Source organism: Myotis nattereri, assembly GCF_964212035.1.
Source record: "Myotis nattereri genome assembly, chromosome: 1".
Classification (NCBI taxonomy): domain Eukaryota; kingdom Metazoa; phylum Chordata; class Mammalia; order Chiroptera; family Vespertilionidae; genus Myotis; species Myotis nattereri.
Genome location: NC_138075.1, coordinates 208,465,843 through 208,493,665, shown reverse-complemented (window position 1 = coordinate 208,493,665; position 27,823 = coordinate 208,465,843). Strand labels below are relative to the sequence as shown.

General features: G+C 42.2%; 1 protein-coding gene across 1 annotated transcript in view; it reads left to right on the top strand.

Annotated features, from left to right (window-relative positions):
- The window catches only part of NWD2 (NACHT and WD repeat domain containing 2), a 147,096-nt gene that overhangs the window by 47,702 nt on the left and 71,571 nt on the right, over window positions 1-27,823 (top strand). The window contains exons 2-3 of the mRNA XM_081097727.1: window positions 5,603-5,691; window positions 25,052-25,168. Coding sequence (XP_080953853.1) covers window positions 5,603-5,691; window positions 25,052-25,168 — 206 coding nt within the window. The remainder of the gene's footprint in view (window positions 1-5,602; window positions 5,692-25,051; window positions 25,169-27,823) is intronic.

The following is a 27,823-nucleotide window of genomic DNA, read 5'->3' as shown; positions in this document are numbered from 1 at the left end:
ATAGCATCTGTTTGCCCAATCCTTTATTGAGTTCTAACGATGTTCTAGAGTCTGCTCTAATTTCTGTAAATATGTGTAGGAGAAAGTCCCTGTCTTCCATGAACTCATAGGTCTAATGGTGGAAACAAAAGAAAAACAAATAATTATAATACAGTACATAATGTTATATAGAGGTGAGCAGACTGCTGTGGGATGACCTAGAGACGGCATGTCTGTCTCTAACTAGTAATAATTCACAAAGTGTGCTGCCTTTGATTGGGACTCAGAATGATGGGAGTTTAAGCAGAGCGAATGCAATAGATAGGGAATTGTGAACATGGAGAGTAGTATGTGTTGAGACATACATAGTTTGGGCTTAACTTGTATCTGAAAAATACTCTGGAGGTACTTGGTGAAGAGCAGTAGAAGCTGGAACTTGGCTAGAACACACACTTACATCTGCTGGACATCTATTCTCTGGGCCACCAGATGCCAACATACATCTTCAATGAGCAAATTAGTTCTTGTTTTGTCTGGGATGAGGAGGGACAGACAATTAAATGAAAAAAGGAGTCTTTTTTAGGTTCTCCGGGTTCTGAGATGGTAAGGGCAAAAATAGAGAGTGGCCAAATTCAAAAGATGTTTATGATTAAATTGACAGGATTTGGTGATCTTGAAATAAGGAAGGGTGACTGTGGGCAGTTGGGCACAGAGGACTTAGAGGGAAAAGAGACAGCCTCTGGGGAGCTGCCAAAAAAGAAATCAACCCATACAACAACAACAAAAGCCAGATAGATGTCCAGGTGCGTGACTGGCTAAGGGTTCCAGGTAAAGAGGGAAAGCCCAGGCAAGAGCAAATGTCTAGAACCCTGGAGACCAGGCTGCAACAGCAGCTGTAAGCAGAGGAATCAGCATGTGGTGGATCCTAAATAAATTTCTGAGCTGCCACAAAGGAAAAGACTTAATCTGTTGTCCATGGCCTTAACTTTGCGTGAGGGAGGGGCAGTACTAGTAAGAGGTTCCAAACCAACACGGATCATTTTGGCACCCTTATTTTTAATACAAATTTGGAATTAATCCAGACCCTTCTTGAAGTAGGATAATGGTATTGATTAACAATTCTCCCCCAACAAATGCTCTTCCTATGGGCAGCTCAGACACTGCACAGAGACCTTCATTAATTCTGAAATCATTGAGGAATTATTTAGAAAGTAACTCCTTAAGAACCTAATCGTGCTGCCAAAGTGTTAATGTGCCTTTTCTCAAAGCATTAAGGAGCTAGGCAGATACAAATGGATGCACTATGTATAAAGAGTAAATGATGACATATCTTGTCTCTGATCCATACTTTTTTAAAGAGGTTCCTTTTAGTGTGTGACATTCTGTGACTTAATTTTTCCTGTTCGTGACATTCTAGTGTTTTTCAGTTGCCAACATCCGGATTTGCTATCAGTGTGAATCAGGCTTTTTATGTAATGAAGCCAACTTATCTGTCACCCATCATAATTATTCCATTCTGTCTTAAGTACTGTTCCATTTCCAGAGCCAATCATTATCTAATAAAAATGTAAGGGACAATCTGAGTCATTTTTGTAATATTATTAGTAACAGAATGCCTTTCAAATACGTGAATAGGTTCCCTTCACATTCTTAGAGAGGTTCACCGTAACTTGGTAAAACATATTCATATTCTTCCAGAAACATGGGAAAAAAAGCCAGTATTACAATTTATTTACTTATCTCATGAAACCAACTTTCTGAATCCCATGGCTTTATTTCCCAGCATTTCCTTTTCTCTTTCTGGAGGTAATTTCAGGGAAGCATTGCCTGTCAGCTCATTTTTGTCACTGGTGCCTGTGTGGGCTTTCTCATTCACTCATTCCTTAACTGAGAAGGACTTTACTCACTGGGGATGCAGCAGTGAATGAGACAAAAGAAGGTCCTGACTCCCTTTGAGCTCACATTGCAGTGGGGGAGACAGTAAGCAAATAAATACCAACAGTCGTGATGAGTCAAAGGACTTAAAAAGGGTGCAAAGGATTTAAAAAGGGTGATGTGAGAGAGAGTGGTGCTGTAGAGAAGGGCTCTCTGAGGAGGTGGCATTCAAGCGGACACTTGAATGACAGGCGATGCCATTATGTGGTCACAGGACTAAGAACTAAGTGTTCCGGGAGGAAGTCACAGCTAGAGCAAAGGCCACGAGTGACAGAATCTGGAACCAAAGGTACACCAGACTGGAGTGACATGAACTGGGAAAGTGGTGGGAGATGAGCTCAGGGAGAGGGAGAACAGTCAAAGTAGGGAGTGTGGATTTCATTTCAAGTTCCATGAAGAGCTGCTGGAGAGACATAAATAAGATAGTGTTGCAGTCTGATTGCTCTCTGGGTAATGGCCTGAAGGAGCAAGTATGGAAATAGGGAGAGAGAGTCCAGATGGGAGAAGAGTTTGGCTTGCACCCGAGGTGCAGAGAAGTAGACTGATTCTGAATTTGTTTGGAGATAGATGGAGAAAGACAACTTATTGATGAGTTGGCTGTTGATGGGTGTATTATAAAAAGGGATGCACCCATTAAGAGTAATTCAGTGGTGGGTTTGTTTGTTTCATAAATATTAGGGCTCCAGCATCCCTCAACCATTCTATGAAGTTACCACATTTATCATTTCAAAGACTGATTCTTTGCACAGTTGCATATTTTCCATGGTTAGAGCAACCTATGACAGGACTCTTTAGATTCAAATCCAGATTCTCTAACTTAGTGGTCAGATGACCTCAGGTAAGTCTCTTAACTACTCTATTTTTCTGTTTCCTCTTACAAAAAATAAGGAAGAACAATTTTACCTTTATCATAGGGTTGTTGTCAGAAGCGACTAAGATAATGCACATAGAAATACTTAGCACACAACTACACTCTAAGCCAGCCGTGGGCAAACTACAGCCCACTGGCCAGATCCGGCCCCTTCGGCTGTTCTATCCGGCCCGTGGAGCCGAAAGAGTGGAGGGTTCTCTTGCTCTCCCCTCCGCTCCTTCACCAGCAGCAGTGTTAACATGGCAACGTCAGGAAACATGGCCACAGCTCCTTCTTCTGAGTCCAGTTTAAGAACTCATTGTGGCCCTCAAGTCAAAAAGTTTGCCCACCCCTGCCTAAGCTCTCAGTAAAGTCAGTAACTACATACTGTATTTCTGTCTTACCTCCTAATTATTGCATATTCAGGTCTCAGTATCTAGTTGTAAGAATTACAATAACAAAATTTAAAAAGCAGCCCTAACTGGTTTGGCTCAGTGGACAGAGCGTCGGCCTGTGGACTGAAGGGTCCCAGGTTCAGTTCTGGTCAAGGGCATGTACCTTAGTTGCGGGCACATCCCCAGTAGCGGGTGTGCAGGAGGCAGCTGATTGATGTTTCTCTCTCATCGATGTTTCTAACTCTCTATCACTCTCCCTTCCTCTCTGTAAAAAAATCAATAAAATATATTTTTAAAATGTAAGAAGCAAATAATTTCTGTTCCTTATTTCATATTCTTGTATGTACTATTTTGACACTTTTAGAAAGAATATCTTAACAATAGTCCTTGTTTAATATAGTCCCAACTTCCACATCTGATTGTGTTTATTTTTATAGTGATTTTTTTGTTTTGTTTTGTTATTTTGGGTTTAAACATCTGTAGCCTTTGAGAGAGAATGTTTGAATACTGTCAGCTTTATTGTGAGGTTAGTGTTTTCATCACTTAAAATGGGCTGAGGGAGGATGGGCGTCTGATCCCAAGATTATCTAAATTATATAAAGTCATAAAAGCTTAAGGCCCTGTTTTGGTAGCTCAGTTAGTTAGTGCGTCATCTTGATATGCCAAGGTTATGGGTTCAATCCCCAGTCAGGGCACATACAAGCTGCTGCCAGTGAATACATAAATAAGTGGAAGCAACAAATTGATGTTTCTTTCTCTCTCTCTCCCACCCCCTCTCTCTACCTTTCCTTTCTCTCTTTCTAAAATCAAACAAAATTTTTTTAAAAACTTGAATATACTGCCTCCACCAGTGCCATCACAGCATGCGGGCACGGCGCAAATGTACAGTCCTCAGCTTGGGCCGCCTGCTTTCCTTTGGACTTAGGCCCATGGGGGAGCTGCTGTTGGAAAGACCCCCTTCACTTGGATCACAGGGTAACCCTGGAAGACCTTGTACTGAATCTTCCGTTTCAGTGTAAACACTGGTTCCCGACACCCTGTCAGGCTGCAGCTGCATTGCAGACTCTGGAGATTGGTTATTTACATCTCAAAACAGGCTTCAGAACAGCAGGAAAGTAAGCAGGTCAACACAGCAGATGGCCAAGTCTGCATGGACTGGTCTGCTTAAGAATAATAAGGAAATTCTTTTAAATTGGTTCCTCAGCTATAAAGGTGGTAGGCAAATGTTTCCTCGTTTGGCTGGGATTGAGGTATATTGAGAAAATGGTACTTTTCATGAGATAACACATTAACCTCATTTTTCAAAGCTCCATGACTCATCTTGCACTGAAGGTTGTTGGCGAGGAACCACCTCTCTACTGTAAGAATCTTCATGTCATGTCGTCTTTGATGCAGAGCATGGTCCAGCCTTGGCTGTGGAATCCCTTTCTGTGCCAAATAGTCACCATGAATGGCACACACAGTCCGTGGGTCTTCTGGTTTCGGGTTCTCTGTTCCTTCTTTCATTTTTGATGACATGGAAAATAAAAAATATTTTATTTCAAAGCTGTTACATAATGTGGCACCTGTAAAACAGTTCCCTCTCTGATATAACAGAAGTCCCTAAATCCAAGGTGGGAGACATTACTCAGTTTAACGCTGGTTGATCGATTGTACAGTTTGTAGAATCTGCTAGTTTGGGGTGTTGGCTCCCACAATTTGCCTTTCCTAATTATAGTGCTGATTGCATGGATGCTGTCCTAAATTTTGTAAAAGTCATAGTATGTCTAAATACGATAGGACATGGTGATAGAGTCTGGATTTTCTGGAAGTCAGAAACTAGAGTAATCTGAATGTATGTGTGTGTGTTCTGAAAGTTATACTTATTGGGGCTAAAACACCTGATAGCCCTGGAATTTTTCCTTCTACCTTGTCCAAAGACAGTGGGGCCATGGCTAAGAGCTCCATGTGAGGGTCTACTTGAGCATAAAGAATCATTGGTGGCCTTGGCTGGTGTGGAGCATCAACCCATGCACTGAAAGGTCATTGGTTCCATTCCCATATGGAAGGCTGCCAGTTGATGTTTCACTCTCATATCGATGTTTTTCTCTCCCCCTCTCCCTCTCACCCATGTCCTTGGGTGAGGAATTAAAAAAATAGAAAAGATCAACTGTGAATTCTCAGCTCTGCCAGCGCACACGGAAGTGAGCAGTGGGGCTCCCATCCGTCCTGCGGGCTTCTTGTGGGTGCCTGGTGGGGGGGGGGGGGTCTCTGCTCCCCCTGCTCGGTGAAGAGCAGTTCCCCCCCACACACCCAGTAAAATATCCCATTATTTCACAATGCAGCACCCCAGCTTGATCATACTATTGTTAATGTTTATTTGTAAGCTTTCTTTTTCCCAGAAATATATATATGTGGACATAATTCACTTTCTTTGTGTGTTGTTGTTTTCTTTCTACTACAGACACGGGAGCAGAAAGACAGGCACTAAGAGAAAATGTGTATCCTAAATTGAGAGAATTCTGCAGAGAAAATTATGGATTAGAATTTCAGGTAACTCTGATGTTCTTTTCATTCTTAATTATGTCAGCTAAATAACTAATGTTTGTATTTGTTTCTTGTCACAATGTGGGTGCTAGAAAAGACTAATTTTAAGCCCTGAAAAATGTCATTCCTATAAGTGTGGGTAAAAAGAAACACTGGAAAATCGAGATACAATATTTAGTCATTTCCCATGTTTTGCCCTTCTGTGCTGTTTCTTGGACCCTGCCTGTTAGTGGCTTGTCTTTTTCTTCTAACCACGTTTATGTGCTTTTTGGCAATTTCCACTATTATGAAAAATGTGAAGGCTGTTGCGCACCTGCCTTTGAGCTCTGGTCTCTAAAAATGTTTGGCATCTGAAAATTGGGACCAACTTTCTCACAGGTATTTCCTTTCAACAGTCTAACCAGTCCCTGCCTTCTGTCTTGCCTTCCACATTTCAGGAATTCACAAAAAAAAAAAAAAAAAAAGTAACTGCTGAAGTTTATGAAAACGCTGGCAAGAGACAGTAACTGCGCATATCATTGCTAACGTTATGAAAACCCTGGCATTTGTGGACATCATTGATGTGGCCACCGAATAGAAAAGTACTTGAAAACTTGGGTCTCTCTTGGACATCCAAAAATTGAAAAAATAAATGACTCCTGCAACAGATAACATTTAGACAGACTTTTTTCAACCTCATTGACAATGGAAATCTTAATTCTCCTGTGCTAGGTCTTAACTGTGTATTTACATTGTTAAGTGAGGAATATGTACTCCAGGATTGTGGTGCGCCGTTGTTCATCGAAGAAGATTTCACCCTTCAATTATTTCCTCCTGGATATATATGTTATCGTTAGACCTCAGGATGCCTTCTGATATGTTGCATAAAGTAATAGTCTCAGATTACTTCAATTTCAATACATACTAGTAATTCATCAGCCACAAGGCACTGACATACATATTGAGTAGTTACCGTTTGCTTGATACTTGTGAACCTAAATTAGATTTCTTGTTGTGAGTTTAGCATTACTTTCTTTGAGGAATCTGGTTCTGCTGATAACAGGATCGCAACTATAACAAAAATGTTGACCTGTCAAGATTCCTAAAGACTCAGACAACCTTGGGGACTCCGTTACTATTGAGGAAGAACTGTGTGCAAGTATAGTAATCCCATCATTGAGGGAGTTTGGGTTTGTGTCATTTTTGTCAGTAGAGGGAGGAAGTCTTTGAGCTACAGAACACCTTCCATAAAACATGGTATTGATTAGGACTAGCTGAGGAGAAAAATAGAGAAATACATTTTCTAAATCACAGGCAGGCACAGGAGAAGACAGAAACGCCAAAGGAAAAATTGTAGTAAGCAAGATTCATAGGGTAAATGGATAACAAGTATCATTCGAGGCAGGTTCAGTGAATCACTTGATGAGATGCTGGACAGCAGTGCAAACAGCGGTGGGCAGAGCAGAAGCGGAACTGAGCCACAACTGTCTACACTGAGTGACTTAACCTGCCAGTCCTTCAGTTAAGCGTCTAAAATGGAGGTGGTGACAGCTTGCAGATTTCAGGTTCTGTTTAGATTAAAATATGCAAGGTTGCATTGGCTTCCCAGCTTCTAAGCTTAACAGGAGCTCAAATAATATAATAACTGAACCTTCTAAGAATATTCATCTTGGTATGGTCTTTTTTGGTAGATTGATTATTGATCTCCATGAAGATATGTTTCCTAGAAAGATGGTTCTCTTTCCAACTGCAACAAAATATGGTGCCAGAGCTTCAGGAAAAAAAAAAACCAAGCAATTTACCCACACAGTAGTCTAGAATTCGTCCTCGGCTGTGCACTGAACCCAGGAGAAATGAATTTCCTCGAGTTACTCAACCATCCCGACCTATTTCATGCACCTTGCCACCTACAATGTTTTTCGATCTGGCTCTTCCCTTGTATCACCTCCCAAGTCTGTTTACTCCTAATACTCTTCCTATCTGATCTTAAGTCACGCCCTCTTCTCTTGCCCACTGCCCTGCAGCTACGCGTCCCCCATCTGGTTCCTTGAACACTTTAAGCCCATTCCCACTTACGGATTTTGCCCTTGATGTTCTCTCCCTATAGGAATGGCTCATCTGCTCATCTTCCTATTGTCCTTCAGGTCTCACTGAAATGTCACTGCCCTAATGACCCAATCTAAAGTAACTACTTAGGCGTTCTTTTACGTAGTCCTGTTTTAGTTCTTTGCATTGCATGTGTCAATATTGGATGTTTTTCTTATTTACTCATGCATTGGCTTACTTGTTGTCTTTCTCCCTTTAGAGTGTAAGTTCCACAAGAACAGGGACTTGTCTGCCTTTGTGACACCCATATTCCTGGTCCTAGAATAGTTCCTATATAGAGGAAAACTCCATAAGAATGTGTTGAATGAACGAATGAATACCTGCATGAGAATGTGAATGGAGGAAGCCTCAGCCCAATATTACTTGCTTATGGAGGACTTCTCTGGTCTCCCGTCCCTCCCAGAATATGCCTTACACTTTTCTCATTGCCCCCCTAAAATCCTATGCATAACTTCCGGCCATTCATCCAGTTCATTCAAGACATATTTGTTGACCCTTGACCACATGGCAGTCAGCATTGCAAGTGTTGGAAATACAAGAGCAAACCAATATTGTTAGAAGAGGCAAACAACAAATAAGTTCCAGTGGTAATAGATGCTTTTTCCCCCCAGTCAATATTTCTAAGAAAAGTAAAGCCATTATGATAAGGGGGGTAAGGAATGCCAGAGAAGGACTCAGTAATAAAACTACCTTTGAGCAGAGATCTGTAGATAGTGATAGAGCAAGTCACAGAAACATTAGGGAGGAAGGTGCTGGGTGTAGGCAACAGGGCCTGAGGGGTGAGCATGTTTAGAATATTCTAGGAACAGTAAAGAAGCCAAGCAAAGTGGAGTAAGAGAAATTATTGTAGCAAGTGGCATCAAAGTCAGATCATATGGGACCTTATGGGCCAAGATTAAGGACTTAGAATTTTACTGAGTAAGAAAGAAAAGAGTGACATGATATGACTTACGGTTAAGAGTCACGCAAGCTCTGTGAGGAGCAAGAATGGGGTGGGGAAGATTGGTAGAAGTAGGAAGATGATCGGGTAAGAAATGGCCATGGCATGGACTAGACGCAGGGGTGGGCAAACTTTTTGACTCGAGGGCCACAATGGGTTCTTAAACTGGACCGGAGGGCCGGAACAAAAGCATGGATGGAGTGTTTGTGTGAACTAATATACATTCAAAGTAAACATCATTACATAAAAGGGTACGGTCTTTTTTTTTTTTTTTAGTTTTATTCATTTCAAACGGGCAGGATCCGGCCTGCAGGCCATAGTTTGCCCACGGCTGGACTAGAGCAAGCGGAGGAGATAATGAGACACCTGGTTAGGTCAACTTTTTCATCACCTGTCTGTAAGATCGGAAAGTTCTCACAGCTGTATGTGTCTTACTCATCTTATCCCAATGATTAGTCAAGTATCTGGCACAGAGTAGGCCATTTAGTTAAATCTTTCTTAAACTAAATGGATAGGATATGAAGTTACATTTTAAGCAAGGCCACATACTTTTATCTATATGTCTATGTGGCAGTCTGTTTTCTAGTATGTCCTTTTTACTTCCCAACTAAGATACTTAATGAAAATGCTCCAGACTCTCTGGTTACGTGAACTTCAATTCTCTGTGTAATAAATATGTAGGCTGACTGCTCGGAGTTGGAAACAGCTGAATGGAATGAATTATCAGCCCCACTCAGAGCAGAGAACATGCATGGCTTCAGAAGAAGACAAAGCATTTAATTGAAATGTTATTTGACTTATAGTGTTCAGTAAGTGCCCTTACTTTTGCCAACGTGTTTCTTAGAAGTTCGCCTTCTCTTTCCATGTCAGGCTTCCTTTTCTTAGCAGCTGAATGACAGTGGCAACCTCTTCTCTATCTTTCCTGTGCTCTGGTCCAGATTGTTCATAGCTACTCAGATCATCTTCCATAAACAATAGTGACCAGATTTCATTCATTGTAAGAGGCATGCTTTTCCCCCATTTTGACATCTCAGAAATCAGTATTCGTCTTACAAATAAGTGGTGTGTCATATGTGAAGATGTAATGGGCAGTGCATCTCTTTTTCAGTGGAACGTACATTATTGGAGCATCCTACAACTGATATCATAGATTCCATAAATTGCAGCACATTATTTCATGTATAGGGACTAGTGGAAACTGCCGGGGTTCTTGTCCCAGCATCAAGAAGGGTTCAGGAATCTGAGAAGGCCATGCGTAAGATTAAATAGGAATCCAGAGACTAATAAAGAGTCCGGAGACGAGATATAATTTTGAAAGGCATTTGGGGGTCAGAGGAGCTTAGCTAAATGAGCTAAGTTCTAAGGTCTTAAAGTCTTAGGTTCTCTTCGTCCCCAGGACCCCATGCTTTTTATTAACACAACTTGTCCTGAGGCGAGGCAGAGATATACACTTCAAAGGGTATACAGAAACATTGTCAGAATGGGGGAATTAGCCTACGGCTGTTCAGGTGTTTGGCCAGTAGGAGGCAATAACATGTAGATTAAGATGCCTTTTAGCTGTCTGTTGGCCAAGAATCAATTTAATGTATGCTATTCAGGTTTGGGGAAATGCCTTCAGCCATTCCCAGATGCAGCCCTGCTGTCATGCTGGAATTGGCCTCCGGCAGAAACAGCATACATATTTCTGTTAGACTAGGATTTAGATTCTGGGTCCACAAATGACTAGTCCTGTGACACTGGGCAGAGTGCTTGATCTCGGACACATAGTTGACCTCTCTGTAAAATGAATGGAACAGTGTTTGTTTCCCAGGATTGTTATGAGAATTCAGTGCAATCACACAAAGTGTCTGGCACATGGAAGGCACTCCACCAGAGGCTGGATGGAGACTTGGGCAGGAAACCCATACTCCTTTTACACTTAATAAAGTAGGTACATTCTCCATGCACATCAGAGTCATAGGTTAAGTTAAATTATGTGAGCCTTATACTAGCTTGACCTTGCTAATATTTACTAAATTGAACAATTAGTCTCACTGTGAAGATTCTTCATTAGTTGTTTTCACCTACCTTTTCTCCATCACTTCTTTCTTCTACCACTGCATCCTTCCTGGTCTAAAAGGAGCCCCGTCTCCTCCTTTGCACACATTTTTCCTCCCAACTGCCTGCCTACTCAGGAATCTCAAAATACATTTTTGCCTCCTGCGTTGCCAGAACACACCATTGTCTTTATAATTGACAGGATATGTTGTGATGCCCTTGGTCTTTTCTCCACATTGTCAACTAATGTGCCCTTTCCCATTTCCTAGTAATCAAATGTCTGCTTCTTTCTCAAGTGAAATGCATATCCTCTCATTGACCCACACATCATTTCCCTCAGACCAGCTCTGCAATCTGTCTAGCTCACTTTGATTTCGGTCCTGTCTATCACAGCCCGAGCAGGTTTTACCAAGTTAATATTACGTGAAAATGTTACATCATCTTTCTCCCATCCATGAGTCATTTTATACTAAGGGGGAAGGAAAGAGGAATAGAGATGGAAGAAGGGAAGGAAAACCTTATGTCATAATTGACCTTCAGTTGCTCCATTTTAATTGTAAATAATCACAGCTCACTGCTTCTGCATCATGGAATGGCTCTTCTGGAATTCTCATGCCTGACTTCCCAAGATAGCTTTGTTGTTCTTCTGTTACTTCGTGTGTATAGACACTCTTCTGCCTAATATGTTTCTAAGTGGAGAGCAGTGGCATTGTGGGAAGATTTACTGGAGGAGTTGTGCTTCGCTGAATGTTTAATTCTGCTCAGTTGTGGCTGGTTACCCAACACTGGAAACCACCCAATAAGATGAGTCCTTTAATAAACAGAATTCCATTTGCAGGTGACATTTAAGCATCCCAATTGGGTACAGTCACCATGAAGCTCTTGTCAAGTTCTGAACACAGGGTAGCTATTTCCATTCTCATTTTTTATTTCTTACAGGAGGGAGGGGAGAGCTTTTAACAAGTCTTTGCAGAGTAAAAAGAACACTCATTTTAGAGGTTTACTTTGTCAATAATCTATCTATATAAAAGGCTAATATGCAAAGTGTCCCCTCAGGAGTTTGACCGGGAGACTGGGAGTTCGATAGCTCACTATGATGTGCGCTGACCACCAGGGGGCGGCACGGAATGAAGGAAGGCCCTCAGGGCGATCAGCCCTGATCGCTGGTCAGGCCTAGGGACTCAACCCATGCACGAATGTTGTGCGCTGGGCCTATAGTTATTTATAAACCATTGAAAAGTAACTGAAACTGTTTTTTTCTACCTGATCTTTATTTCCTTCCAGCTCCCAGAATTCTGATGTTGTGACCTTTCAGCTTCTAAAATCATGTTGCTATGACCTCATCTGCCAACGGGCAGGCCATGTCACATGTGTGGTGGTGTTCTGTCTAGAAGTCCCTCTTACCCTGTCTGAAGAACAGTCTCCTATGCATATGCCCTTCAGGCTCCTGTCTTTCTTCCTCACCGATGTCTGTCCTAGTTCCCCAGCAGCAGATGAAGGTGCTTGGTCCAAGGAACTTTATTCATTTATTCACAGACTTTCTTGAGCCTGTGGTCTGCACCAGGCCGAGTTGTGGGGGTGCGGTGGATACCGGAGTGTTGAAAACAGACATGGCCCCTGCCCTCATGGAGTTTGCAGTCTCACAGAGAGGACGGTCATAAACAACAGTGACCAGGGAAGCACGGAGCCAGTGCTGGGTTTCACTCAGTCACATCCTGTGTCGCAGGCCAGGTGTCCCTCCACTGAAGGAAGCTGGTACCTAGCCGCAGCCTGGCTGAGCTTCCTTTGTGCAGTGAGTTCTCCAGCTTATCATACTCCACACAGGTGCCCTGTGGATTCTGGCTTGTGGCTCCTTCTGTGCCTCCAGCAACTCCCGGTCCCTTCTCTCTGCCTCCGTGTTCATTAAGCCTTCGGAGTCAGGGGTCCTGCCTTAGTTGATGGCTCAGATCTTCCTGACCATCAGTCATTGTTAAAGCTGCCCAGAGGCTAACTCGCCCAAGACAGTGAGGAATCAGGTCTGAGCAGTTTGCTTTCTTCATGAGGCTCTGAATGAAGCATCATCCCACCTCATGCTTTGGGACCCTCTTTCCTTCTAGTGATTGTGTATGGCCATTGGGGCCAGCCAGTCCTTCCTGGGCTTGATAAAGAACCTGATTTTCCCAGAAATGTGCATCTTAGTCATGATCCCATATACCTCATGACTAGCAGGTGACCTCAAGTCAGTATTTGCAGTAGTTCTAGTACAAGCGTGGCTATGGGTGAGTAGAACTGAAGAGGGTGTGTGTTTTTTCTTATATACCATTAATCTGGGGAAAGACATTCTAACTAGAGTGAGAATTACCATATCTATAAAGCACAACTCACCATGGGCAAACAGTATCTGACAAACCTAGTCTGAAGTTTAAGACTCCTCCCTATTCACCTTCTCCTGTGAGATTAACATTCTAGTCCTGGAACACAACTGCCTAAGCCAGTGGTCTGCAAACCGTGGCTCACGAGCCACATGCAGCTCTTTGGCCCCTTGAGTGTGGCTCTTCCACAAAATACCACATGCAGGCACTCACGTACAGTGCGAAGTTGACTTAAAACTTTAAGTTTATTAAGTTAATTTTAGGGAACGTTGTGGAGTGAAAGAAGATGTAGTGTCGAGGATTCAGAAAGGTATGTTGAGATGGTTTGGACATATAGAGAGGATGAACGAAAGGAGATAGATGAAACAAGTATACAAGATGAGTGTGAATGGGAGAGTTGGAAGGGGTCGACCTCAGCGAACGTACCTCAATCAGATTGAGGACGTTTTTAGCAAAGGCCAGCTTAGGAGTACCCTAATTAAGTTAATAACAATGTACCTACCTGTATAGTTTAAGTTTAAAAAATTTGGCTCTCAAAAGAAATTTCAATCGTTGTACTCTTGATATTTGGCCATGTTGACTAATGAGTTTGCCGACCACTGGCCTAAGCCAACTCAAATGAGTGCTGATTTATCCTCTGTATTGACCTTGAAAGTCATGTCCATAGCACAAGAATGTTTCTGTCCAAATCTTTCTGAACCTGCTCTGTGTTATTCTGAATATTTTTAGTAGTGACAGATTAGTCCCTTTAAGAATAGATTTGATTTTTTAAAAGAGCTAAAGGTCTTTTCAGAGCCATCCAATCTAATAAAAGAGAAACATGGTAATTAGCATACATCCGCTTCCCTTCCCATTGACTAATCAGCGATATATGCAAATTAACTGTCAGCCAAGATGGCTGCCAGGAGCCAGGAAGCTTGAAACTAACATGAGGCTAGCTTGCTTCAGTGATGGAGGACTGCAACGTTCCCCGCCTGCCTTGCCGGCCTCTGAACTTGCAGTTTAAAACATTGTTACAAATATAAAAACTAAACAAAACCCCAGAAACCTGCTTTCAGCTAGCTGGGATCTCAGAGCTGGAGTTGATACAGTGTTTCGATAATAGAACCCAAACAAACCAGATACCTGCTTTCAGCAGCAGAGGCCTCAGAGCTGGGGCCAGAGCTAAAGCTGGCCCAGAATAAAAAGAAAAAGAAAAAAAGGAGCAGTTGGGAGCTTCAGTCACCCACCAGCCTGAAAACAGCCCTCAGCCCCTCACCCAGACTGGCCAGGCACCCCAGTGGGGACCCCCACCCTGAAGGGTGTGTGACCAGCTGCAAACAGCCATCATCCCCTCACCCAGGCTGGCCAGGCACCCCAGTGGGGACCCCCACCCTGATCCAGGACACCCTTCAGGGAAAACCAGCCGGCCCCCACCCATGCATCAGGCCTCTATCCTATATAGTAAAAGGGTAATATGCCTCCCAGCACCGGGATCAGTGTGACAGGGGGCAGCACTCAAACCCCCTGATTGCCCTACGGCTCTGTGTGTGACAGGGAACGGGGCCACAACCTCCCTATCCGCCCTGCTCTGTTCGTGACAGGGGAAGACACCCCAAACCCCTGATCAGCCCTGCTCTGTGCCTGATAGGGGGGAGCTCCCCAACCCCCTGATCACCCTGCAGCTCTGTGTGTGACAGGGTGCGGTGCCCCAACCCCCTCCCCCCTACAGGCCCTGCTCTCTGTGTGACGGGGTAGAGCCATAACCTCCCCATTGGCCCTGCCCTGAGTGTGAGAGTGGTGGCACCCCAACCCCCTGATCGGCCCTGCTCTGTGGTTGATAGAGGGCAGCGCCCCAACACCCCCCCCCCCCACGGGCCCTGCTCTGTGTGTGACGGGGTAGAGCCATAACCTCCCCATCGGCCTTGTCCTGAGTGTGACAGTGGTGGCGCCCCAACCCCCTGATCGGCCCTGCTCTGTGCATGACAGGGGGGAGCTCCCCAACCCCCTGATGGACCCTGCTCTGTGCGTGACAGGGGGCAGCGCCCCAACCCCCTGATCGGCCCTGCTCTGTGCGTGACAGGGTTTGGCGCCACAACCTACCCATCAACCCTGACTTGAGTGTGACGGGGTGGTGCCCCAACCCCCCAATCGGCCCTACCCTGAGCGTGACTGAGGGTGGCATCACAACCTCCCAATCCGCCCTGCTCTGTGCATGACAGAGGGCGGCGCCCCAACTCCCAATCCGCCTTGCTCTGAGCCCGACCAGGGGCTGCACCTAGGGATTGGGCCTGCCCTCTGCCACCCAGGAGCAGGCCTAAGCCAGCAGGGCGTTATCTCCCGAGGGGTCCCAGACTGCGAGAGGGCACAGGCCGGGCTGAGGGACCTCCCCTCCCCCCCGAGTGCACAAATTTTTGTGCACCAGACCTCTAGTCTAATATAATAATAGAGGAATATGCAAATTAGCTAGGACGCCGTAACATCATGACCAATCTACAAGCGGTGGAGAGCTATAGGAGGGTGGGGCAGCAAGCAAGCTGCAAGCGGCAGAGAGATACCAGAGAGATAGCTGAGGCAGGCAGCAGTGAGCTACTCATGCACAGATTTGTGCGCAGGGCTACTAGTGTCTCATAAATGTAAAGGCCATTAAAGCAGGGGCAATAACATTTGTAATAAAAACAAACTCCAATGATAAAGTGACAGGAGGTTTTTTTTTCAATACAAAATGTGATGGCTCCTACAGAGGAAATGCCCTGGGCAGTAGCGGGATCATTGGAATGAGTGTGTAGCTTCCCACTGTAATAACTTGGAGGAACAACCTTCATTTCAGGACTGTCCTTGTTCAGACACTAAACCAGTGCTATTGTCTCTATATTTACATTTTTGTTCTCTTCAGTAATGTCAGGGGGCATGGGAAAATATTTTGGAAAATATTGAAATGTAAAAGCTCTGAAGAAATAGTGTGAAGCCATGATGAATTCAAATCTGGGTTTGGTTTGGTTTCTCAGTAAAGCATGAGGTTATGATTTGTTTCTGATATTTGCTCTATTGTTTGTTCAGTAATCTTCGTATTTAAATTATTATGTCTGATTTCAAGTGGTTAAAATTTGTTAGGGCTTGTATCTGCTGGTTTTTTGTTTTCAGACCAATTCAGCACATTATCATAAGCATGATAAATGACCTTCCCTAAGAATAGTTTAAAACAAGTTAGATGGTTTTAAGTAAAAAGAGATAAAATCAAATTACTTTCCTGAGCTTTTATACTTAATGATGAAATAAGTAAAGGCACATAAAATGTGCTGTCAACAAGTTAGTATTCCAATAAGTAGTAAATTAGATTCCAGTGTCTGCAGTGCCTGGACATTAGGCTAAAAGCTAAACTTAATTTTTTAAGTATATAATAAATCTTGTCTTGTTGGGCACTTTGGGTTCCAGCCACTTTGTGCCAGTTATTGATCATGCGGATATATGGCATGTCGTTTGCCCCAAATGGTGTTTTGTGTTGCATAAGTCAGATGTCTCATTTATTTATTTCCTCCCTATCTTCACGGTTGCTTGATTTTTATCTTTTTTCATCATGGTCTGCCCATAAAGACATTTGAGGGGGGGAAAAACACTTTAAAGGAGCAAAGCTGGAAGGAGGAGAATATTTAAACAGAACTCCTGACATGAGGAAATGAATTATGAAGGCTTGGAAGAGGACAGGGCTGACCAAACTCTAAGGGAATAACAGGTGCAAAAACTATTACAAAAGACTCCCATCCACAGCAAAACAGTGTGACATTCAGGGTCCTATTTTAAAATATAAGTGAAAGCCTTGTTTCAGCTTTTGCCCTGGTCATTTGGTCTACATATAGGTCGTTAGATCTCACTGTCCAGCTCTTAATAGGCCAAGCGCTTGGCTTAAACTTACCCTGTTCATACACTCAGTTCTATGAATAGAGGGTGTAAGGCCTGTAAGAAAATCACAATACAAATTAGATGTGCGAAGTGTCACTGAGATATAATTCAGTTCACATACTACAAAATGTGCCCATTTAAAGCATACAGTTTTCAGCATGTTTGCAGTTGTGTGAGCATTACCCAAATCAATTTTAGAATGTTTTCATCACCCCAAAGGAAATCTGTGCCCTTTCACTGTAACTCCCTAATTGCCCTATTCCCTTTCCTCCCGGCTCTGGGCAACCACTTATCTACTTTTCGTTTCTATAGATTTGCCTATTCTAGACATTTTATATAATAAAAGGCTAATATGCAAATCAACCAAACAGGGGAATGACGGTCGCTATGACACACACTGACCACCAGGGAACAGATGCTCAATGCAGGGGGAGCACTGCTTAGCCAGAAGCCAGGCTCACAGCTGGCTAGCGCGGCGGCAGTGGTGGGAGCCTCTCCTGTCTCCGCAGCAGTGCTAAGGATGTCCGACTGGTGGCTTAAGCCATCATTGAGAGAGGGCGCAGGCCAGGCTGAGGGACTCCCCCCCCCCCCCCCCCCCCCCGCTGAGTGGATGAATTTCGTGCACTGGGCCTCTATTTTTATATAAATGGAATCGTGGGACAGGTGGTCTTTTGTGACTGGCTTCTTGCACTTAGCATAATGTTTTCAAGGCTCCTCCTTGTTGTGGCATTGGGTCATTACTTTTTATTGCCAATATATGTATGAATATACCATTTTATGTCTCCATTGATAACTTGATAGATATTTATTTTTTTCCACTTCTTGGTTATTATAAATAATCCTGCTATGAATATTCAAGTTCAAGTTTTATGTGTACATATGTTTTCATTTCAGTTGGGTATATACCTAGGAGAATTGCTGGATCATGTGGTAACTTTGTTTAACCATCTGAGGAACTGCCAGACTGTTTTCCAAAGTGGCTGCATCAATGTATAGTCCCACCAGCAGTGTATGAAGGTTCCAATTGCTCCATATCCTCATCAACACTTATGTCTTTGTGGTATAGCCATCCTAGGGGATATGAAGTGTTACCTTTTTGTAGTTTTAATTTGCACTTCCCTGGTGACTAATGATATTGAACATCTTTTAATATGTTTATTGGCAATCTGTATATACTCTGTGAAGAAATGTCCACTCATATTTTTTGTCCATTTTTAATTGGGTTATTTGCCTTATTACTATTGAGTTGTAGGTGTTCCTTATATATTCTAGATACAAATCCACTACCAAATATATGATTTGCAAATATTTTCTTTCACTCTGAGGGTGCTCTTTTGCTTTCTTTATGGGTCCTTTGAAGCACAAAACTTTTTAATTTTGAAGAAATTCAATTTATCTTTTTTGTTTTGATTACTTATACTTTGCTCTCATGTCTAAGAAACCACTGTCAAATCCAAGGTCACAAAGAGATACCCTATATATTTTTTTTAAAAAAAAAATACAGTTTTATAGTTTTAACTCTATATTTGTGATCTATTTTGAGTTATATTTTATATATGGAGTGAGGTAGGGGTCAAACTTATTCTTTCCCATGTGGATATCCAGTTGCCCCAGTACCATTTGTTGAAAAAAACTATTCCTCTTTGAATTGTTTTGGCACCTTTGTTGAAATCAGTTGGCCCTAAGTGTGATGATTTATTTCTGAATTCTCAATTTTATTCTATTAGATATCCTAATTCTAGTACTACACTGTTTTAATTATTGTAGCTTTATAGTAAGTTTGAAATCTGGAAGTTTGAGTTCTTCAACTTTATTCTTCTTTTACAAAAGATTGTTTTGTCTATTCTGGGTCTCTTGAATTTCCATATGAATTTTGGGATCAGCTTGTCAATTTCTGTAAATAAGTCAACTAAGAGTTTTATAGTGATTGCACTAAGTCTGTAGATAAATATTGTCAACTTAACACATTGTCTCCCAATTCATTGACAAGAGATGTTTTTCAGTTTATTCAGATCTTCTTTGTGTTTTGTAATTTTCAGAGTATAAATTTTACATTTCCTAAATTTATTCCTTTTGTTCTTTCTGATGTGCTTTTAAATGGAATTTAATTTTTTTAATTTCATCTTTGATTGTTCGTTGCTATTGTTTAGAAGTACAACTGATTTTTGTATATTGATCTTATATCCTATAACCTTGTTCAACTCACTAGTTTCAACAGATTTTTAGTGGTTTCCTTAGGATTTTCAATATATAGTTGACCTTTGAACTACATGTGTTTGAACTACGTGAGTACTCTTATATGTGAATTTTTTTTCAATAAATACTATAAATGTATTTTTTCTTCCTTATGATTTTCTTAACATTTTCCTTTCTTTAGCTTTCTTCATTGTAAGGATACAGTACTAGCTTATAAAACACATACATACAAAATGTGTTAATCAGTAGTTTGTTATCAGTAAGACTTCTGGTCAACAGTAGGCTATTAGTAGTTAATTTTGGGGGGACTCAAAAGTTATATTCAGATTTTTTACTGCATTAGGGGTCAGCACCTCTAACTTCCATGTTGTTCAAAGGTTAACTGTGCAAGATCATGTCATCTTTGGATAAAGATAGACCTACTTCTTCCTTTCCTATCTCAATGTATTTTATGTCTTTTTCCTGCCTAAGCCCTAGCTGGAACCTTCAGTACAGTGTTGAATAAAAAGCACTGAGAGTAGACATCCTTCTCGTGTTCCTAATCTTAGGGAGAAAGCTTTGTCTTTCTTAATTACAGCATTGTATTAGGTGTAGTCTTTTCATGCATGCCTTTTATTTAGGTTTATGAAATTAATCTCTATTCCCAGTTTGTTAAATGTTTTTATCGTCAAGGAGTGTTGGATTTTATCAGATGTTCCTTTCTGTCTGTTGAGAATGCTCATATGGTTTTTGTCCATTATTCTATTAATATGTAGTATATCCTATTAGTTTGATTTTCTGATGGTAAGTCAACCTTGCATTCCTGGGATCAATTCCACCTAGCTGTGTTGTATAGTCCTTTATATATGTTACTGAATAGGTTTTCTGGTATTTTTGTTTTATATTCATAAGAGATATTGCTCTATAGTTTTTTGGTTTATTTGTCTGACTTTGGTATCATAGAAACATTGGAAAGTGTTCTCTTCTAATTTTTGGGAGGCTGTGAAGAATTGGTATTAATTCTTCTTTATATGTTTGGTAAATTTTACCAGCACATCTATATGGAACTAGGCTTTATTTCTTGTACAGTTTTTAAAAATTACTATTTAATCTCTTGTTAAAAATGTCTTCACATTTTCAATTTTGTCTTGAGTCAATTTATGTAACTTGTGTCTCTCTAGAAATTTGTCAATTTCATTCAGTAACTTCATTCATTGGCATACAATTGTTCATAGTATTATTTAATTTTTTTTCTGTAAAAATAGTAATAGCCTCTCTTTCACTGCTGATTTTAGTAATTTTTGAGAGTCTCCTCGCTCTTTTGTTTGTTTGTTTGGGGGGGGGGGGCTGTTTTGGTCAACCCAGCTAAAGTTTTGTCTATTTTGTTGATCTCAAAAAACCAACTTTTGGTTTCATTGATTTTCTCTATTGTTTCATTAATTTCCATTGTACTCTATGATTTCTTTCCTTCTGCTTGCTTTAGCTTGTTCTTTTTCTGCTGTCTTAAGGTAGAAAGTTAGATTATTGATTTGAAATCTTTTGTAATATAGGTGCTTACAGCTATAAATTTCCCTTTAAGTGCTGCTTTAACTGAATCCCATGGGATTTATTCTTTGATTCATAAGTTAAGATTGTGTTAATTTCCATATATTTGTGAATTTCCCAAATTTCTTTCTGTTATTGACTTCTAACATCCTTGCATTATATTCAGAGAACATTCTTTATATAATTTAAATCTGTTTAAGTTTATAGGGCCTTGTTTTATGACCTATTTTATGTTCTATCCTGGAGAATGTCTTATGTGTATTTGAGAACAACGTGTATGCTGTTGTTGTTGAATACACTGTTCTATAGAAATGTTAGATTAGAGTGTTATTCCGCTCTTCTTATTTTGTTGATCTTCTTTCTAGTTGTTATTCCCATTATCGAATGTCAGATATTCAGCTCTCCAACTATGATAGTTGAAATGTCTGTTTCTCCCATCATTTATGTCAGTTTGTGCTTCATGTATATTAATGCTTTATTGTTAGTAGCAAATACATTTATAATAGTTTTATCTTCTGATGGATTGACCCTTTTATCATAAAATGGCCCTTCTCATTCCTATCTCTTTTGTTTGATATTAGTATAGACATGAGGTTTCTTATGGCTGCTGTTTGTGTGGTGTATCCTTTTCTGCCCTTTTACTTTCAACCTATTTGAAGCTAAGTGTGTCTCCTTTAGATTACATATAGGTAGGTGTTATTTTTACCTGATCTGCCTTTGACATGATTGTTTAATGCAATCACACTTAATTGTATTATTGGTGTAGTTGGATTTATATTTGCCATTTTACTTTTTTCTATGATTCATGTCTTTTGTGTTCCTCTGTTCCTCCTTTACTTCTTTGCTTTGTATTAAGTGAATATTTTCTGGTGTAACATTTTAATTCCTTTAATGATTTTTTCACTTATTTTGAATTTTTTTCTTTGTAGTTATTTTATGGCATATACATCTTATCAGAATCTACTTATAATTTATGCTAAGTTAATTCCAGTGAGCTATAGAAAGATTACTCCTATGTAACCCGATTCCCTTTTGTGCTATTGTTACATATGTGATGTCTATATATATGTTACAGACCCACTGACATACTGTTATAATTATTACTTTATATAATTTTGTCATTAAAAGAAGGTGAGAGAAGAACAGATATATATATCATATTAATCTTCATATTTACATATTTACAAATTCATAAAATACATTGCTGTTTCTCTTCAATTTGTTCTAAATCAGACCTTTCCTCAGATATATCCAAACAATGTCAGCCAAAAGGATGGAGAACAGTCTCTACATGTAGTTGTTAGTTCATGCATGGCACAACTAAGAGTTAGCGTTAGCATTGCAGTCAGTGTGTGTTTATTTTGATAGTTTATTGGCAGATGGCCGAAATATCTTATTCTAATTATTTCAGTATATGAATCTCAGTAATTTACAGTTCAGTCCAATTAAACTTTATATGATGGTAAAGTATTCCATATCTCTGCCATTCAGCATGGTAGTCAGTAGCCACATGTTACTATTGAGCATTTGAAGTGCTGAATTTTTAATTAATTTGTATTGAATTTTAAATAGCCACAGCTAAAGGCTCTCATATTGGATAGTGATGGTATGATTTCAGATATACCCTTCCTTAATATTGTGATTAAACCTTCTAAGGTAGATTAAAGGGAAGAACCCAAAATCAGTGCTGATAGTTTCATCCTATCTAATAAAAGAGAAACATGGTAATTGGTGTACGACCGCTACCCTTCCCATTGGCCAATCAGGGCGATATGCAAATTAACTGTCAGCCAAGATGGCGGCCGGCAGCCAGGCAGCTTGAAACTAACATGAGGCTTGCTTGCTTCTGTGATGGAGGACTCCAATGTTCCCCGCCTGCCGCTGCAGGCCTCTGAGCTGCAAGCAACTATGTAACAAACATAGAAGCTAAACAAAACCCCAGAAACCTGCCTGGCTTCAGCCAGCAGGATCGCAACATTGTAGGCAAAGGCCAGAAACCTACTTTCAGCAGCGGAGGCCTAAGAGCTGGAGCCAAGCCTCAAAGCTAAAGCTGGCCCAGAATAAAAAAAAAGAAAAAGAAAAAAAGGAGTGGTTGTCAGCTTCAGTCACCCCCAGCCTGAAAACAGCCCTCAGCTACTCACCCAGACTGGCCAGGCACCCCAGTGGGGACCCCCACCCTGAAGGGTGTGTGACCAGCTGCAAACAGCCATCATCCCCTCACCCAGACTGGCCAGGCACCCCAGTGGGGACCCCCACCCTGAAGGGTGTGTGACCAGCTGCACACAGCCATCATCCCCTCACCCAGGCTGGCCAGGCACCCCAGTGGGGACCCCTACCCTGATCCAGGACACCCTTCAGGGCAAACCAGCCAGCCCCCACCCATGCATCAGGCCTCTATCCTATATAGTAAAAGGGTAATATGCCTCCCAGCACCAGGATCAGCGGAGTCCTGAGGCCTCTCGGCACCGGGATCAGCGTTACAGGGGGCAGCACCCAAACTCCCTGATCACCCTGAGGCTCTGTGTGTGACAGGGGGCGGGGCCACAATCTCTCTATCCACCCTGCTCTGTTCGTGACAAGGGAAGGCACCCCAACCCCCTGATTGCCCTGCGGCTCTGTGTGTGACAGGGGGCAGCGCCCCAACCCCCTGATCGGCCCTGCTTTGTGTGTGACAGGGTGCGGCGCCCCAACCCCCCACCCCCACCCCCACGGGCCCTGCTCTCTGTGTGACGGGGTAGAGCCATAACCTCCCCATAGGCCCTGCCCTGAGTGTGAGAGTGGCGACACCCCAACCCCCTGATCGGCCCTGCTCTGTGGGTGACGGGGGCAGCGCCCCAACCCCCTGATTGGCCCTGCTCTGTGCGTGACAGGGGGCAGTGCCCCAACCTCCTGATTGGCCCTGCTCTGTGCGTGACAGGGGGTGGCGCTACAACCTCCCCATCGACCCTGCCTTGAGTGTGACGGGATGGTGCCCCAACCCCCCAATCGACCCTACCCTGAGCATGACTGAGGGTGGCATCACAACCTCCTGATCGCCCTGCTCTGTGCATGACCAGGGGCGGCGCCCCAAATCCCCAATCGGCCCTGCTCTGAACCTGACCAGAGACTGCACCTAGGGATTGGGCCTGCCCTCTGCCACCCAGGAGCAGGCCTAAGCCAGCAGGTCGTTATCTCCCGAGGGGTCCCAGACTGCGAGAGGGCACAGGCCGGGCTGAGGGACCCCCCTCCTCCCCGAGTGCACAAATTTTTGTGCACCGGGCCTCTAGTATATTATAAAATTCATGGACTGGGCTGGGGGAATATTTTTTAAAGAAGCTGTTATATGTCTGAAACCTTCAATGCAGATAGATAAAAACACCTGTGTGGGGCCATGGCCTGGGAAGCACACAAAATCCCCGGCCTCTCCTTGGGGTTCCGTGGAGGACCCCTGCTCTGTGCTTCCATCTCATTGAACACCACACAAACAGCCAGTAAGGAGGGGAGGGGTTTTTTCCTGCTGTGTGAAATCAGGAAAGGAAAAGAAGAAATCTTCAAAGCTACGATTGGAAACATTTACCTTATGCCGATAGCAGTTGAGTAAAGGGAGTGAAACCCATACTGCTCTCCATAGCAAATTTTTCAAAGCGTGTACTTGCAAAAGTTTTTACAGACTCTCAGAATCTTCCCTGTAGTCTTTGAAGTAAGGAGATAGAAGCTCCTATTATCCTCACTTCTTAGTAAGGCATACCTTTCATTGCTTCCCAATACATGGTTTTCAGGTATATATTGATGAAAGCAAGGTTGCTTGTAGATAACACAGACATAAACAACATGTCTATCCCCGTGCGATAAACCACAATAATAACAGGTTCTTTTCTTTAAAAAGAAAGAAAGAAAAGAAAAAGAAATGTAGATGTTTAACTTCAGGTCAGTATATAGTGATGCCCATCGTGGTTTTCCCTTCTTATATTAAAAGACATTCAGCAACATACTTTGTTATTTAATTGTCTCACATAATGTATTACCATATCCCAGCTGCTTTCAAACATTTTTTGAAGTCCTATTCCCATTTCAATATAATGAAAGCCTGCACTGCAAAGCCTCTGACATTTAACATTTCATTTTCTCTGGGCCCACGTCAACAGTGTAATCAGGAACATAAGAAATGATCATGTTCATTTCCCAACCCATCATGGGATAAAAAAAAAAAAAAAAAAAAGGATCTTAAAAATCATTTTCCCTCTCTCAGGGAAAAATGCTGCAAGAAGAAAAGTTAAAAGTCGTGTTAGCTTAACATTGAGCATGAGAATAAAGCTCGTAGGTAAATACAGTTTCCCCCAGGTGGACTAATGCTGCCTCCTCTGTTGGTCCCCAGGTCATAGATCTGTACTGGGGAGTGGACGAAGAGGAGTGGGACAGCCCCGAGCTCCAGAAGGCCCGCATGAAGCTGCTGGAGGATTGTTTGAAAACTTCTGCAGGTCCATGTTTTGTTGTGGGTATAAAAAAACTAATGCTTTATATGAAATTGTGGATGAATGTGAGAATTCTTGCTGATTGGTGATTCTTAAGGGGCTTTTAAAATGGGGGGGAAATACTTGCTTTTTCTGTTTCTATTTAAAATTTTCAAGCTGTCTCCTTGCCCTCGACATGTGAGAATGAAACCCTCAGCTTTCCGTAAGAGGTACTGCAAATAAACGGTGAATAATTTGAACTGGGAATGGGAGGGATGACTTGGGCTTGACAAATTTCCACAGTGCCAGTGATCAGCAATAGGGATTACTATATCAGTCCTGCAATAATAATCCCAGATATTCTTATATCGTATAATGTATTTAATCATAGCATCTCTATTTCTCAGCATTAGAATTCCTGGCATTTTATAAGCACAGTGGCTCACATGTTGTAAAAGTAAACCAAATAAGCTATGTCAGATCTGCCAACAGGAGATGATGTCCCGTAAAAAATGTTGCTTATGCAGAGATTTCCAGCTAGATGTTCACTATAAGCTACAGATTCGAGTGGGACATTATTATTAATTCATCATCATTTTCTGAACAATACCCACTCCTCTGTATAAACACAGGGTAATAAGATCAGAAGGTCAGTCTGTGGCAGGTGACAATGCAGAAACTGTCTAAAGCACCTTATCTTGTATCCAGACAAATCCTACCAGTTGACAGGGAAGTTGCCCCTTGCAACCACAGGAAGTTTTGATTCTGACAGTTGAGTGGCAAAATTACTATTGACTTCTATGAAGGAAATACCAAGTCATGCAATTAAAAGCTTGGTTCAGTGTATCAACACAAGTGCTTTTAATATTTATTTGCATATCCATCTGTATTCAGCTCCACAGAGGATCAAGATGACAGAGATACCAGAAACCTGACCAGTTGATTAAGTCCTTACCAGAAATAATAAAGTACATGAAAGTTCTTACAATATTTTTAGTATCAGTACATGAATAAATTATTCATTTTTCACCAACTACTTACTAAAAGCTACTCTGCACCAGGGGCTGCTCTCGGTGCTGGGGGCATGGTAGGTTGACCTAAATGCTGCAGTCATTTTGTGGGCCAGTTTTATATGATTTAACCTTAGAACCGAACTTAGAAAGTAAAACATCCTGGCCTCACAGAGCTTGCATTCTCATATATGGGTGAGGGGAGAGTGCAAGCAAATATCAAAGGAGTAAGTAAAAGAAACAAGTTAGCCCTAACCGGTTTGGCTCAGTGGATAGAGCATCAGCCTGTGGACTGCAGGGTCCCAGGTTCGATTCCGGTCAAGGGCATGTATCTTGGTTGCGGGCACATCCGCAGTAGGGGGTATGCAGGAGGCAGCTGATCAATGTTTCTAACTCTCTATCCCTCTCCCTTCCTCTCTGTAAAAAAATAAATAAAATATACATATATATTTTTTTAAAAAAAAGAAACAAGTCAGGTGGTGAGAAGTGCTGTGGAGAGAAATACAGAAAGGAGGGAAGAGCGGGAACAGCAGGGATGCAAGAGGTTTTCAGTAGAGGAGTTGGGGACGGCCTCCCTCAGAAGGTGACGTTGGAAGGGAGGTAGGAAGAGAGTTGGGAAAGAAGCCAGTGGATACTCAGACAGAGCTTTCCAGGGAGAGGAGTTGGGAATATGATTGGCATGTTCAGGGACCAGTAAGCAGGACGGTAAGTGCCTGGAGCTGTAAGAGCAAAAAAGAAGAGCATGGGGCTGCAGACCATATCATGGGCTTTATCATCTCAAAGTTGGCTATAAAGATAATACTTTTACTTTGAATGACATAAGAATCCCGAGTGTTTTGAGCAGAGTACTAAAGTGATCTGACATGTTTCAGGCCTCCCATGGCTCCTGCGTGTATGGCAGAAGGCAGAGCAGGGAGCCCCATTAGAAAGCTGATGTAATAAGCCAAGCAGCACACACACATGGTTTAGGACAGGCTGAAAAATGGACATGTGGAAACAGCACCCTGTGGTCTGAACAGAACACAAAAGGTCCTGAGAGCCATGTTAGCTATCTGAAGAGCTTTTCTGTTTCTATTTAAAATTTTCAAGCTGTGGCAGAGGAATGAAGACTTTTCCATGGACAAGTCTTGAGAAGATAGAACTAGGACCAGGGGATGGAAATATATACAAGGAGACAGACGTCAGCTCCAGGGGAAGAAATCCGAGGGTGTCACACTCTCTCAGGTTTTAGGGTCATGTATCCCTGAGTCCTGACGAGCGAGTCATAGCTGTGTGACTTCAACGAGTTCCTTTACCACCCTAAGCCTTGGTTTCCTTATCTGTAAAACGGAGATGATGATAATAGTTATGTACCTTCCGGGGTCATTCTGAGGATGAAATGAAATTACAGGGCGCTTACGGTGTCTCACATAGAGTAACCCGCAATAAGTGTTGGTTGTTTTTTGCTGATGGAATCACCTGCCTCAGGTTGTAATGACTGTGTCCCCAACAAAGTTGTCAGTAGAGACTGCAAACCACCCTGGCAGGGAGCGGTGCTATAGGGGAGATGCAGACATTGGAAGGCAAGTTGGAACGGATTTCATGCTTAGAAAGCCTGCTTTGGGAGGTCACAAGTGCTGTGGGGATGCCCTGGGGGATCTCATTTGCTATGATCTCCATAGCGCTACCCTGATCCTGCCTCAGAAA